Source organism: Antrostomus carolinensis, unplaced genomic scaffold (assembly GCF_000700745.2).
Source record: "Antrostomus carolinensis isolate BGI_N321 unplaced genomic scaffold, ASM70074v2 scaffold1691, whole genome shotgun sequence".
NCBI lineage: Eukaryota > Metazoa > Chordata > Aves > Caprimulgiformes > Caprimulgidae > Antrostomus > Antrostomus carolinensis.
This window is the reverse complement of record NW_010294585.1, coordinates 274218-288493: the sequence shown is the minus strand read 5'-3', so window position 1 is coordinate 288493 and position 14276 is coordinate 274218. Positions and strand designations below refer to the sequence as shown.

At 38.8% G+C, this 14276-nt stretch overlaps 1 protein-coding gene across 1 annotated transcript in view; it reads right to left on the bottom strand.

Moving 5' to 3' along the window:
* LOC104532439 (roundabout homolog 2) overlaps window positions 1-14276 on the bottom strand; it is a gene marked incomplete at its 3' end in the record, with an annotated part of 356022 nt that overhangs the window by 107534 nt on the left and 234212 nt on the right. The window contains exons 3-4 of the mRNA XM_029087387.1: window positions 12563-12712; window positions 3082-3220 (exon numbers count right to left, since the gene is read on the bottom strand). Coding sequence (XP_028943220.1) covers window positions 3082-3220; window positions 12563-12712 — 289 coding nt within the window. The remainder of the gene's footprint in view (window positions 1-3081; window positions 3221-12562; window positions 12713-14276) is intronic.

Genomic DNA, 14276 nt, shown 5'->3' with positions numbered 1-14276 from the left:
CAAACTGCATATAAAAATTCAGTTTATCCCACCTTCTATCACGGAACGAGACAATTTGAAAGCTGAACTAACAACAGACACATTTAAAAACTTGAGGTAATTGTTGACACAGGTACCTACTGTAATTGTCTTTTAATCTAGGGATGAAGCCAAAAGGAAATTATTGAAAACACAAAAACAGACAGATGTGCAAAGAACGTTGTTAGCTGTAGAAACAGGAAATTGATATCGAAAGCTGTAAGACAGCTGCACAGATCTGCTCAGAGAACGGATTCATGCACGTAGGAAGAACAACAAAGCAAATTCCTTGAGGATTTTGTATTTCACTTTAGATGTTAAAATGTTTAAAATACAGGAGGTCAGAAGCTGAAAGCTAATTTCAGTTTTACCTCCAAAAAGACATTAAGAAAAATCTCCCACTTCATCAAGGAGGAAAAACTTTGAAATTATCATCTTAAATTTATAAAATTGCTATATTATAATTTTCTCATCCATCCATTTATTCAGATATATATGCCTGGGCAAATTTCTTTGCTTGCATTAAAAAAATCCAGGAAAAACAATAGCTTTTTTTTCAGATGTTCTGAGTTCATCTTCCTGGATTAAGCATGATGCAGCATGGTTGGGAAATTTCTGACTTTTGGACAGTGAAGACACTGATCACATATCTTGCTATACAAAAACACACCATCTTGATCATCAGAGGTATTTGCTTTTGAAGTGCAGATGTTGAACTCTGCTAGATGATCACAACCCATGTGACTCAGGTGGTGGTAACTCCCTACGTGGGCAGGGACAGTGGTCATCCTTTGTCACCCAAGGTGGTCTCCAGTGTAAGATTCTGCAAACCTTGCCTATTCTTGACCCATCCCTCTGATGTGCTGGGAAGCAGACATAAATGAAGTCATACCCCCACTTTCTATTTTAAGATGCCAAAACACAGTTAATGAAATTTTAAACAGCACTGTAAAAAAAGTGCAAAACATTGTGAGCAGTTTTTGAGCCTGAAATGGATTATGATCAGAATGTATCTGATGAACTTTCTCTCCTTTGAGTTAAAAGCCCAGTGAGAACACTTGCTATGTTTTCTGTTACATTTCTTCTTCCTTAGAACTACATCATGAATGAACAGAAAAAATTACCTCAAAGCACATACCACTATATTTTTCACAGTAAGACAGAAAAGGAAAAGAAGGAACATAGTTAATAAAAAATCCTTAATAAAAGTGCAACCTAATCAAAGGTACTGTTGGTTCATCACCTATTACTTCTGCTTATGAGACCTCAAAGTAGACATGATTTAAAACAGAAGCAGCACAACAGAAAGAATAAATCACAGAAGTACAATATATTTGCTATGGACTACTCTACAATGCGTAGTTAAATAGCAAGCAAAGAGAAAAATTCATCCTGCCATCCAAAAGTCTGCTCTTCAAAATATATTTTATACACTACATGCATACACATCTATCAATATAATCAGCAAAAAAAGCTATGCGGTTTTTTAATATTTTAAATTGCAAGGAAATGATTTTTAAAATGTAAATATTTATATATATACACATACATATCTCTACTTGTATATAAATGTTTTTTCTAGATTATTTATCATTACATTAATACATTTAACTGAAGAATTGCATGCTGACCTAAGACATCTTATAGAATTGCAGATTTGGAAACTAATTCACAGGTACTCTCCAGTTTGAGTTTTGGAATTTTGTTAAAGATGCAGAAACTGAGAAACAAAAGATACTAACGAAAGATGGAAACGTAACCACGTGCTGTCTGAGGGATTTGCCATCGATTCTCACGCAGGTGTATGCGACAGCAAGTGCCGTCCGTACTCGGCAAGCGGATGAAGACTGCCAGATCACCGGCTCACCACATTTTCACCTTGCTGGGGTGAAGACGTAAGACATGCTGCGATGAAGAGAGCAGACAGCAAGGTCTAGCTTCTTTAGTTAGGCTGAGTCCAGGAATCTGCTCACAGCGCGCTCAGCAGGCAGGGACAGAAGCGAGCCACAAACACCACTGCAGCTGCTCTTCTTTTAAGCTCCTGATTGAAGGAGCAGAACTATCACTGGCAGCCAGCCTACATAACTCCAGTGTTTCAAGCACTTGTTTGAGGAACAGAAGATCTAGATTTTATTTTTTTTTACCTTTCTGCAAATTCCATCAGCAACATCCCAGAAAAAACCACCACTGATGGAAAAGAACAATTAACTGTGGTGGGGGTTAAAAAAGGCACTATTCATGTATTTCATTGAATTTAAAAGCACTGTGCAAAAATGAATCAGGTTCATAGGGCCAGAAGGACTGGTTGAGTTATGGAGACCTGGGTTCTCATTCCTATTCCCAGATCTGTTTCTGTGTCAAGATTTTTTTAATCTAACAATGATTCAGCATCAAAACTAGAAAGATTTCTAGAAAGTGAGGACCAAACTGTTCTGTTAGTTGAAAGGAGCCAAGGTAATTCAATGTTCTTTTATAAAACAGACTCTCATCCCCTGATCCCTCTGGAATTTTCTCTGCTTTTGTTCCAGATTCAATAAATCTTTCTTGAACACAAGAGGCCCTTTCCAAATTCCAACTTGGTTTTACACTTCTGCTAGTTTGTTCCTTTATTTCCTCAAGGTTTCTCTCCAAGACTTCAGAGACATAAGCCAAGGAGCCAGCAAAGCCCACCACAGCTAATCCATCCTGCTAGTGCAAGGGAGCAACTCTGCAACTCTCCAGCCAAGTTTTCTCCCTTTTGGTATCACGTTATTATGAAGGCTACAAGCACTAGTACATTCCTAAAACATCTTTACTTTTTTCCAACAAATTCGGTGAATACTCATGTGCTCACAATACCTTTGCATCACTTTTCTTCCACAGGAATCCCTTACCTTGAGCAATTCAACCCAGAAGGGATTTCCCTCCTCAGCTGGCTCTGGAACAGGTTTTGTAATGCCAAAGACCAGCAACATGGGAAATAACACTTGACCATAATGTCAAATACCAGACGATCACTAGTAGGGAGTGATTCCAGCGTTACTCAAGAACCGAATGTGTGGGGAACATGAATGTTGCTCTCACCTTCCTCTCGGTAAGTCTGCATCATCCTTCCTCCACCGGACCGTGGGTGTGGGGTCCCCCTGCACCTGGCACCGGAAATCCACAGCCTCCTCCTCCAGCACCACTTGGTTGATCGGTCGCCTGAGAAACGTGGGCCGTTCTTGAAAGAGACATTAAAATTCCGTAGTGAGTCAGAGGGTTGAAATGAACGCTTTTCACTTTTCAGCATCTTTTTGTTTACAGATTCACAAAAGGAAGAAAGAAGCCTGAGCTCCACAAATTCAGACAAGCAGGACTGATGATGTGTATAAAAAGCCCAGAAGATGACCGACCACCAGGTTGGAGAGGCGAGGGCTGCCCAAGAGCTGAGTGCCACCAGAAGGAAGCCTATGACTGCCCACCTGCCACCCCAGTGGAGAAGGCTCCAAGGCCCTTCCCCTCCATGGGAAGGTTTTGCCTCTGCATGGCTGCAAACACAGAGCGTGATCTGAAAGCTCCTGCCTGCTCTAGCGATACAGGAGCTGCCGATGGAGACAGAGAGCCTGCCTTTGGCAATAATCAATGTCTCCATGCTTTGGAGGGAAATGTAAACTCTGTGTTACACATCTCGGGCAATTGTGGACTACTGTACAGAGGTCAGAGCTTCCCCAGTCCCCATCACTAACTTCACCATGGAAAACTAAATTAAGGTCTGAATAATAAGTGCTGTTTACCCTTGTTATGTTAGCCTGCACAGCTACAAATATTATTAATCATCATAATACTGTACAGGCCTGCTTAAAATCCAGATGCAGAGCCACAATCTGATCTCAGTTACACTGGTACAAACTCAAAGCACCGGTAATTTCATTTGAAAGGATGTCACTGGGCTTAGTTTCCAAGTTGCCTTTGGATTGTATAAATTTTGTTCTGTCCTCACCATACCACACTTTCACGGTCATCAATTATTTATACTAGAGTCAAATCATTATGAGAGTGGTTTTATATGAAGCAGTATTTCCACTCAAGACAGGGATTTATTATAAAGACATTTTAAACTGGTTACACACTACGTTTCACATTTCATTCTCGGCAAGTTGAAGGCTATGATGTCACTTCAAAAATTATTCAAAATTCACACAGATGTAAGCAATACCAGGTTCTGACTCAGGCACTTTGTCTTGATAACTACACAGCTGAGTTTATGGGTCAGCTATCCATGTTTATTATTTCCAAGTAATTAAAAAAAAATAAAAAAACATTAATAAGATTGCAAAACCAAGCACATAGCACCCCAGTGTAAGAACTAAGGCTGTCTGTGTGCCCTTTAATCACTCCCTTTCTATTTATGCCTTATGGGACTAGTTGTAATTATATGATCACGTACTATTTTTTCCCCAAACATCTCCAGATTGTTGGTATTCATTTAATGAGCAGGTGTTTAATATTTTGCTTTAGTTGTACTGTTTAGTGGGTGGCCTCCTGTCATACTACTCAAACTTCACTTCAAAGGTGGAATTATTAATTTCCTCATGACCTCCATTACACCTATCTTACTGCTTCATAAACAATTCACTTATTTTCATAGCTCCTCTCTGAAGTGCGATGGAGATTTAAGAAAGCAAAGTAAAAAAATCTGCTAAATTTTGATGCTCAACCTGAGACACAAAATTGCCTTTTTTTTTTTTTGAGAATTTAGCATTAATTTTGTGTGTTCAAAGCTTCACTGAGTTCAGTTGATGCCAGTAAAATGTTCACCACTTTTACAAATCGGAATATTAAGTCAGAAAATAAGGAAAACAAAACCACCTGTTAATAATTATGTAAATGAGTGACAGCATCACATAGGAATTCCACAATACTAGCAGGGGGACCTATTGGCAAGGAAAAACATACTTTGTCAGCAGAAGAATAGACATGCTCATGAATCTGGAGCACTTTTCCAGATGCTAGAGATAAAAACATGTCTCATGGGCAGAGATTCTTCTCTCCATTTCTCCCAAGCCATTGCTTTTGTCCTATTCCTAGTCCTGCCTGGGATCTGCAGGTTCCAGCAGCATTTGGGCAAGTAATTTCAGTTCTAGTTTCCCTCTGCATCTTGAAATATCAGTCTTTATTCCCTCTTTCAAAACAAGAGAGATTGGTTGAAGCAACCAAACATCATCCCAGGAGAGTGACAGCAGCGGGAGTGCTGTGCAGCTGCAGGAAAATGCTCTTCAAACCTGCGCTCTACCTGGTGTCTCTGGTGCAGGAATTGATGACTGAGAGGTGCAAAACTGGCTAAATTTAATGAAAATTATTTGAACAAGCAAAAAAATTACACCTCTGGCATGGTATAGCTATTTCCCATCACATTTTAGGCCCCTGTTATTCAATATGAGGGACTTGTATTTCTCAGGACAAAAAGCTTCCTCTATTCATCTCCTTAAAATCCTTCCTCATTTTCCTTCAATCACCCCTTTCACCTCCAAACTCCAGGAACTTCAACATTTTTACAAAAGAATGAATTATTTTGTTGCAATTAAAAAAAAAAAAAAAAGAAAAAAGAATCAGTTTTCCAATCAGGCATGGAAAATTTTGGATAAAGCCTTTTAGTTTGACAATCTTATTAAAACTGGACAAAGTACCAAAAGCATTAGTTGTTAACTTCCATGCTAAGCAATGCTCTTGGCCTGTCTGGAATTATGTGGGTCGAGAAGGCAATGTCTTAATGAAACTTCCTGTAAGCTTGCAAGTGTCTTATCCACAACGTCCCTCCTAAGAGAGCTCAGACCAACTCCTGCTCTGAGCTCATGCACAATACACTCTATATTTTGGTATTTGTTTGTCAGAAGATGATCCTAAACCATGAAATTTAGATCCAGATCAGCATCCTCACAGGTGATTTAGAGACCTTGGTTCATCCACATTGAATTTAAATAACTCTGCATGTGCCTGCATGTTGGCTGGGTCTGCATACAAAAATTAGTTTAGCTCATGTTTATAAAAGCTGCCTGTAAGCAGCTAAGAAACTAATGCGTGCACATTTATGAAATTGTTACTTGTGGCCATATATGCTTCTGTCCAGGAGATGATATCACATTTTGAGGAGAACTTGGCTGATGAGACAGTAAATGGCCCAAAGGTCATTAGGTATATCACTTGATTCCACATCAAGGCAATTAAGGAGTACGCATACATGTTGGTTTCAGATCAGCTTCTCAAATTGTGTATTTTCCAGAACAGTTAGGAATTTGCTAGAAAATAAACAGCTATGTAAGTCCAGATCTCAGTCAGTAAGGACATGTAAGTACCAGGAACTGCTATTTCCATTTTTCCATCATCTCTGCGTTTCGCACAGCGTGACTCAGGAAAGAACAAGTTACCTCTCACGTTGCTTCCTGTGTTTGTATCGCTCAGACAACCCCTTGAATATGTCCAATAGCTAATTATATAGCTATAAAGTGATCAGAGTGAATGCCATTGCCAATGCAATTAACATTCTTCATGTAAGATTAACTGGATTTGAGTCACCTGCATAACTTGCTTACAATGTTAATCTCTCAGGAGACGGAGCGCTGCTTGCCCAAGCATGCTAAATAAAGAAGGTTTCTTCACACAGCCAGGTCAAATTTAGTTTCAGAGCTAAACCTGAGAAAAAAATCTTTTTACTTTTTTTCTTCTGAAATAGCTTGCCTATAAATAAAGCTTTGTGGTATAATTAAACATTGTTACTCTGTCAACAGCATTCAGAACACAATATATTTGAGGAACAACAAGAAAGGGTAATAAATTAAAATCATAGACATATATAAAAATTTTAATATAGCTATTTTATAAGCTTCACTGAGTAAATAAAGTACCCACTTCCCAGACTTTCTCTAATGAATATTAAAAATCTTTGAAGACAACCATAAAATAGGTCATGGTTATATGCCATGTCAACCAGTCGCGCTATCACTAGGGTGACCTTTACAACTTCAGAATAAACTTTGCTGGCAGTTATAAAAGGGGATTGTTAATGCAACCTGGACACACACCTACAATGTGCTGCAGTGCTCGAGATGTGCGCTGCAAGAAAACCTACAGAGCTGACCCTAACCAGAAACATCACAAAATCCTCCCCTCGCTTTGGGTGCTGACACAAGCTAACCCCAGAACTCAATTTTTCCTCTATTTAACAATTGGCCTGAGTATCACAGTCTATTAGAGAGACTCAGATGACCTTCAGATGTACTATTGCCCTTTCTCTGTTCCTCAAAAATTCAGACCGCCATATATGGGACCTCAATCTAATTAAAATGATCCTAACTACCTTAATATATTTTCTCTACCGAGGCAACTGCTAAAGTGAAGGATGTGATGGTCGCCACAATGTAGAGGCTCAATCTGATTTAGAGTTGTTTTCTCTGTCTTTGCTGGAGAGAAGGCATCATTTTTTAAAATGTTTTTGTATTCCACTATGAAGTATTAAAACATGAATTAAGAGGCTTTGGGGAGGGATTTAATAGCAAATAGTTAAAAATAAAAGCTTTTTTTCACTTTAGTGTTCTGATATAAAGAGATAAAAAAAGAAACAATAGGTGGTTGGAAGTAAGTTTCACTTCAGAATGCTGTCAATAGCGTAGATATGTCATTAACTGCAACATGATCTGGATAACGTAAAGCTCCCTGCCAAAAATGAAGATGTGGAAGAAGACAGGATATTAGGATCACACTAAATTTACCTATGTTGGCCAAAAAACCCAAAAATACAATTGCAAAAGCATCTGGTTTTATATTTAAAGACATTCTTCTACTGCCTCTTTTCCATTTGTCATTTGAGAAACAAGCACTTGTGTGGACACTGCAAACCCCTGCACTCTATCAGTACCCAGGCTGCGGTGAGCTCGCACAGGGAAGGCACGGAGCACCGGTAAGAGGCACACGCAAATAAAGCAGAATGGTTTTTATCCATTGTTAGTGTTTTTCTGCTTTTATATACATCGAAAATCACGTTAATTTCAGTTTTTACTGAGCATTAGATATGGACTTTGGAGACCAAATCAGACCCTTTTCACAGCAGTGTCATTATCCTGTCACAACTTGTCAGTGTCTGTGGATAACAAATGCTGCAAAGCCAAAGTGCCACCAGCACACTGCAAGTGGGACACACGAGGTTTGGAGGGAACCAGGAGGAGCTTTGCTCTGAAGGACAAAACTGCCCATTTCTTTGTCTCGAACCGTGAACGTACACCCGATTTTGGCAGGTTTTCCATGTGGCTGGGAAAGCTTCTGGGACTAATTTCCAGGATGTGATGGGACAAGACTCTCTGCTAAGACCTTCCACATAGTCAGAGCTCAGGAAAGTAAAATGGGGCACAATGTCTTCATTAAGAGATTTCTGGATTATTTTCCTCCAACATCATGCCACCATAGTAACCTCTTTCTGGAACTATGGTATCTCTTCCAGCCTAACAATGTCTAAAGAACATCAAACACAAATATTTCTTCAAGCATCAGACAAAAAATACCTCTTCATCCCACAGGACCTTATTAGCTGAAGAAAGATTCGGGTACCAAAGCTAAAATCAAAGATTAATCCAAAACAATCTTTAATATGTCTGAATTGACATATCCTTTAAGACACTTTTGTACTTTTCTTAGTTATGCTTTATATTCTTTTGAGGCTTTTCTAAATATATCTCCTTCCACTGCTTGATGCCAGCCTCTTGAAGTGGATATATTAAGGCTTTCATTGATTCCACTGAACTTCAAAATCAATATACAAGATATACCTTTGTACATTCTCTTCAAATGTACCATTTTAAGTCCAAAGGAACAAAAAGGAGTCTGAAATAGTTAAAACAACTTGAAAACTTATCTGAGAGCAGTGCAGTAGTATGACAAAATGATGAAAGGTTAAACAGTCATTCTTACTTGATTCAATTTCTGGCTCCATATTATGTATTTACAAACCAAGCTTTGTTACAAATTGGAATGAAGCTGTTTCTGTTTTGCATCTTGCTTTAATTCTGTTCAGCCAAATGCCATGAGCCCAAAGGCAAGCAAAGCAGCCTCATTTGTATCACTTACACGTCGAGATTCGGCCTTTGGAATCGTGTGTCCATAACAGCAAAGTCCCTTGCTGCCTCTCTGTGTGACCGTTAGGATTGATGGATTAGTTATTCCTTTACAGGCCAACTAAGAGTCTGTGACACACCCTGTTTGATTACTTTACTCCAAGATTACACCTTGGAGCCTCATAAGGGTAAAAACTAGCAGCAGTACTTGAAAGAGAAGACTAACAGAAGGTAGTGAGTGCATCCTTGTCCCTGTAACACAGGGATCATTTTGGGATGCACTGCTTCTATAATCAGTTTGCTTTATGATCTTTTACTGCAAAAGTCTGGCAATTCTCTGCTAGTAAAAGAATCATGATTTGGGAACAAAAGAAATGCAACTGGCACCACCACTAACAGTATGCTTTTAGAAGTGCCTAAATGTTGAAAACTAGGATTCCTATGCAGACGGGGTTGAAAAAAATTATTTGTTTGGTGAAAATCCTACATGTATTATCCACAACTACCTCTCAGCAAAGGTTATTGAATGGGTACCCAGCCAAGTGGATACATCCTGCATATGGGAAACTTCCACCTTCTCCTCCTACTTCTTTCCAAGGTTTTTATTTTATTTTATTTTATTTTATTATTTATTTTTTTTTTATTTTATTTTATTTCATACCTTTTTAAACTCAGGCAAGGTGTAATCTTTTAGGCTAGGCTTCCATGCTGTTCCCCTCGGGCCACCAGTTACCAGCACACTGACTCAGTTTTTCCAGAGGCAATGCCTCAAGCTAAATTTACCATACATGAAGCCAGAGATCTGTCACGAGTCATATGCAGAAATTAACTTCAGGTATTACAGAAAAACTTGCAAAGCCAAAAGTAACAAGTGGCTGATTCCTGGAAAGGTTTGAGAACTAGTATGAAACAGTTCCTTTTCCCTTTTCCTGCAGAGGAGTCTGTTTACTAAGGCCCCTTTCACACTAGGGAAGGGGTTTGGGGATTTGTTATTTGGAAAAGGAATAGAGACAGTAATAATCAGCTAATTAATACACATTCCTCTCCAGAATCAGCACCAGCTGCAGGCTTGCCAGCCACTTTATTAAATTTTCTAAGTCTCTTAGCTAAGAAACAGAATCATAGAATCATTAAGGTTGGAAAAGACCTCTAAGACCATCAAGTCCAACCATCAACCCAACAAAGCCCATTTTCAAATATGTTCAAAACAGTTAAATTTGGGCACATGAATAATATATAAGTACTATGATATTCTTAACACATTTTTCTCAACATTTGCACTATTCCCATGTTCCTCAAACCTGTGAGTCATATTAGAGGAAGGCTGTGGACTTCAACAGGAGTCCAGGGATGGGACACAACCCTTCTGCTGTGGAGGGCAAAGTCAGGCCACCACCTTTTGCACAGAAAGGACCAGGACTGACCTGGTCACGTCTGTGCAGTGAGCCCAATACACCAGCACAGAGCTTCAGGGCCAAGTGACAGCCAGGAAATTGGCACAGGACAGTCACGGAATCATCTTGTCAACCAGCAGATCATAACCTGAGCGCCTGCTTCCTGCATGCTGTTCTTGTACAGCACAAGGGAAGACAGGAAGGGAATACTTAGACAGAAGGGGTATTTTAGAAAGAAAGGGACCCAGGTAGGAAAGGAAGTTTAAATACAATTTTCTTTTGGTAGTCTAACACAATTATGAAGAATTAAAATATCTAATTTCATGTATTGCTGATTTTGTTCACAATATATGCTTAGATTGTATTTTACAAGTTGATTGCTATGATTAAATCCTGTAAGAGAAATCAGAGTATTGTAATTGGCTATGTAATATTTTATGTATCAGGACAAAGCTAATACTTTTCAGAGCTCTGCAGGATATGAAATCACATGAATATTTCAGTTTTTATTCCTACAGTTCAATGCTTTTTAACAAATTATTTTCTTAAGGATTTCTTAAGGCTTTGTAGTTTAGGACTGCAATCTGCTTGCTATCCACAGGGAGTACTACCAGAGATTATCAGTACTTACACTGATGAAGAAGATCTGTCATGTCTCTTTTACATTTGTATAAAGGCACAACTTCAAGAGATTGGCTGCAAAGAACATCAGAATTTGACAGAGATCCTTTCAGTGGGTTTTTTTGCAAGCTAAACTAGTCCTGTCTTTAAAAGTAATATGCTTCCATGAATCCAAAACAAAGTAGAGTAGAAGCCTTGACAGTCCTAGAACGCTGGAAAGCAGCAAATCCTCAGTCACTCGTGGATCCTGTCTAGTAGAAACTTTTCTACGTCTTTTGTGAATCCCATAACATGTTTTTTTTTAAATGGACAAACAAGTATTGAATTGCATAGACATGCAAACACAGATGGCAATACATGCGACTGGGTTTTCCAGTGCACCATATTAGGCAGAAGGTGAAAAAATTGGGAGCACCTGCTTCAGAAAGGACATTAGGATTTCTAGGGAAGGTCTTACTAGAATTACAAGCAGTCTTGTTTGTAATTTTAGTCCTGAATCAAGAATATCGAGGAGGTGTAGCAGGAGGGAACATAAACACTATTTCTCTTTCTCTTCTGTATGTGTGCATGTGTTTTCTTTAGCAGTGAGGGTTTTTTCCCTTATTGATTTTCTTTTGTTTGCTCAAGACATCTTGACTAATTCCTACAAAACCACAGCTAATGCTAAATAGAAATGTCAGGACTGCAGGATGTACCACTGCAGGATGTACCACAGCAGGATTTTCTGGCTGTTTATCCAGTTGTTAGCAGGATGGATTCAGCTCTAGGTTCAGTATTACTCTATTCTTGCTCTAGACCCTAACCATGGGGCTAATGTTCCTAACTTCTTGTCTTGCCCATCAGGTCTGGAAGCTCTTTCAAACAGAAAACCTACCCATTTTTTATGCATTCAGCAACACCAAAAAACTGAAAAGGTGCCCTGCCTTACAGGATGAAAAGCTGCTTCACACCCTTTAAAAAACAAATGACAAAAGCATCTCTATGTATTCAAAACGTTTGTCTCAGGATTTTCTCCAATGACTTTTTACTGATCAACTGAACTTTTCTATGCTCTCCTACAAAGTTTTGATTTCAAAATCCCACAGGAATAAGGAATTATTTAAACAGGCAATGCTGGTCCAAATCTTTGTTAGGCAGGCACTGTCAACTGTATTAGAAGTGGATTAACTATGTCTGGCAATTTTGTGAGGGAGAGCATTATGTTCTGCATTACCATCTCTAACTGTATGCATTTTACTAAGGATCTCCAGTTAGATTGAAACTATACACTTAGAAGGAAAATGTTCAGCCATCACAGCTCCATAATTATAAACTGCAGCCTCTGAAACCTGGTCTTCATCAGAAACTGTGAAAGGCATCTTAAGCAGTACTACTGTGTTTGGTTAACCTTGTTTGGATGAGTCACACCAGTCAATGCACTTTATGACAGTTGTAGTGAGAAGGAAACAAAAACTCGAGTCGCTTTACCAAAGACAGTCAGCTCTGCCGGGTCGCTGTCTCGCTCCCCCACCATGTTGGTTCCAACACAAGTGTACATGCCCGCATCACTCTTTCTTGTGTTGGAGATCATCAGCTTCCCACCACGTATCTGGTTCAAAACAAGGAATATATATTTAACTCCAGACAAACAAAAGATCAGAGAAAAGCTACCTTCTTGGGTAGCAAGTTCCACAACTAAGGCATTTAAAAGTTTTGTTTGTAAATACATATATAGCTTAAAAATTATAATCCTATATACTTAAATATCTTCAAGCTGCTCTAGAACACATTTTATCCTACTGACTGACTGGTTTTAAGTGCATTTCAGTTTTTCCTTCAGTTTTCACTACATGCTTTACATTTCAAAGACTACATTTCTTGCTACCTCTTTGGCAATGCAGAGTGCTTGTATTTCTTGCATGATGATAAGTAAAAGGCAATTTTATTTAGTTTTATTTAGCTCATTTTGTTTTACTGGTGTCTGAAGAGTTTCCTTGTTCACTAATTAAGACAGATTTTCTCTTTTCCTTGATGCAAACTGAATGTATCCCAAACTGAGAATTCACCTGATTCCCACAAGACTTAACATTTTCCTGGCTACAAAGAGTGCTCATAGAGTGAAAGAGCAGGGTAGTTGAAAGAAATAAAGTAACAAGTTTGCAGCTTGTGAAGTCACAGGCAGTGTCAAAAATCAGACAATGGGGTGCTTCAGAATAAGCTAGGAATACAGCCAAAGAAACTTGAGAGTCAGGGAATGATAACCAGCTCCCTGTCACTCTTCCTTCCTTTACTCTTCAGTAGACCCTAGCCTGGCCCATAAATAGCAACCACTTCAGACTGTATTGCTTGAAATACTTCCTTAGGCATCCAAAGCAACAAACAAGCTTCCTGACAGCACTTCCATATGGAATAAGGTCAGCACTGAGTTACATATCATTACATACAGCATAAAACTTTATTGAAGGAATATTAACAGTGAAAAGCTAAGCCTTTAAAAATGACAAATGAAATATGTCCCTACACCCTTGGTTTGTCATATTGGCTTGCACATACCACAATATCATTTCTAATCACTTGATAAGTCAGGTATTTCTGTTGGATCCTTTTTCAGTCAGTATGTGGAATGAACTGTCACAGAATTCAATCGGTGTTACTGATTTACTCAGTATGTATTCTGATTCAGGAACAATCATTCTTCAGAGTATAGCTTCAGCCTTTATTTAGAAACACATCTCAATTACTACACTAAACACAACATTACCAATGTCATCCTAAACAATTGGGTTTTTTCCCATATTTGTCTATCTCATAGACATGACTGATTTTATCCTTAAAACACCTCTCCGATATAAGATCTGATTTTCTCATTTCACTGAACTGAGACCTCATTTCATTGAACTGGGGTCTAGAACACGTAAGGCCAAACCAAAGACATCCCCTGAGTCTAACAGAGCACCTTACATGCCCAAATCTACAGCTCTCATGGACCGCCGTTACTCTGGTTATGCAAATCAAGCATCAAGAAGTTCAACTTGGAGACCTAAACCAGAAGAAATAAACAACCTTCCTCCCCCACACACATTTGAGAGAGCTCACAGAAACAAACTCCCAAGAGCAATGATGAGTCTCTAGTGGAAAGGCTACAAAGCTGTAAAGTTCTGCTGCACTCAGTTGTGGGGCTTCAACGCAGGCCCAGTGTCTA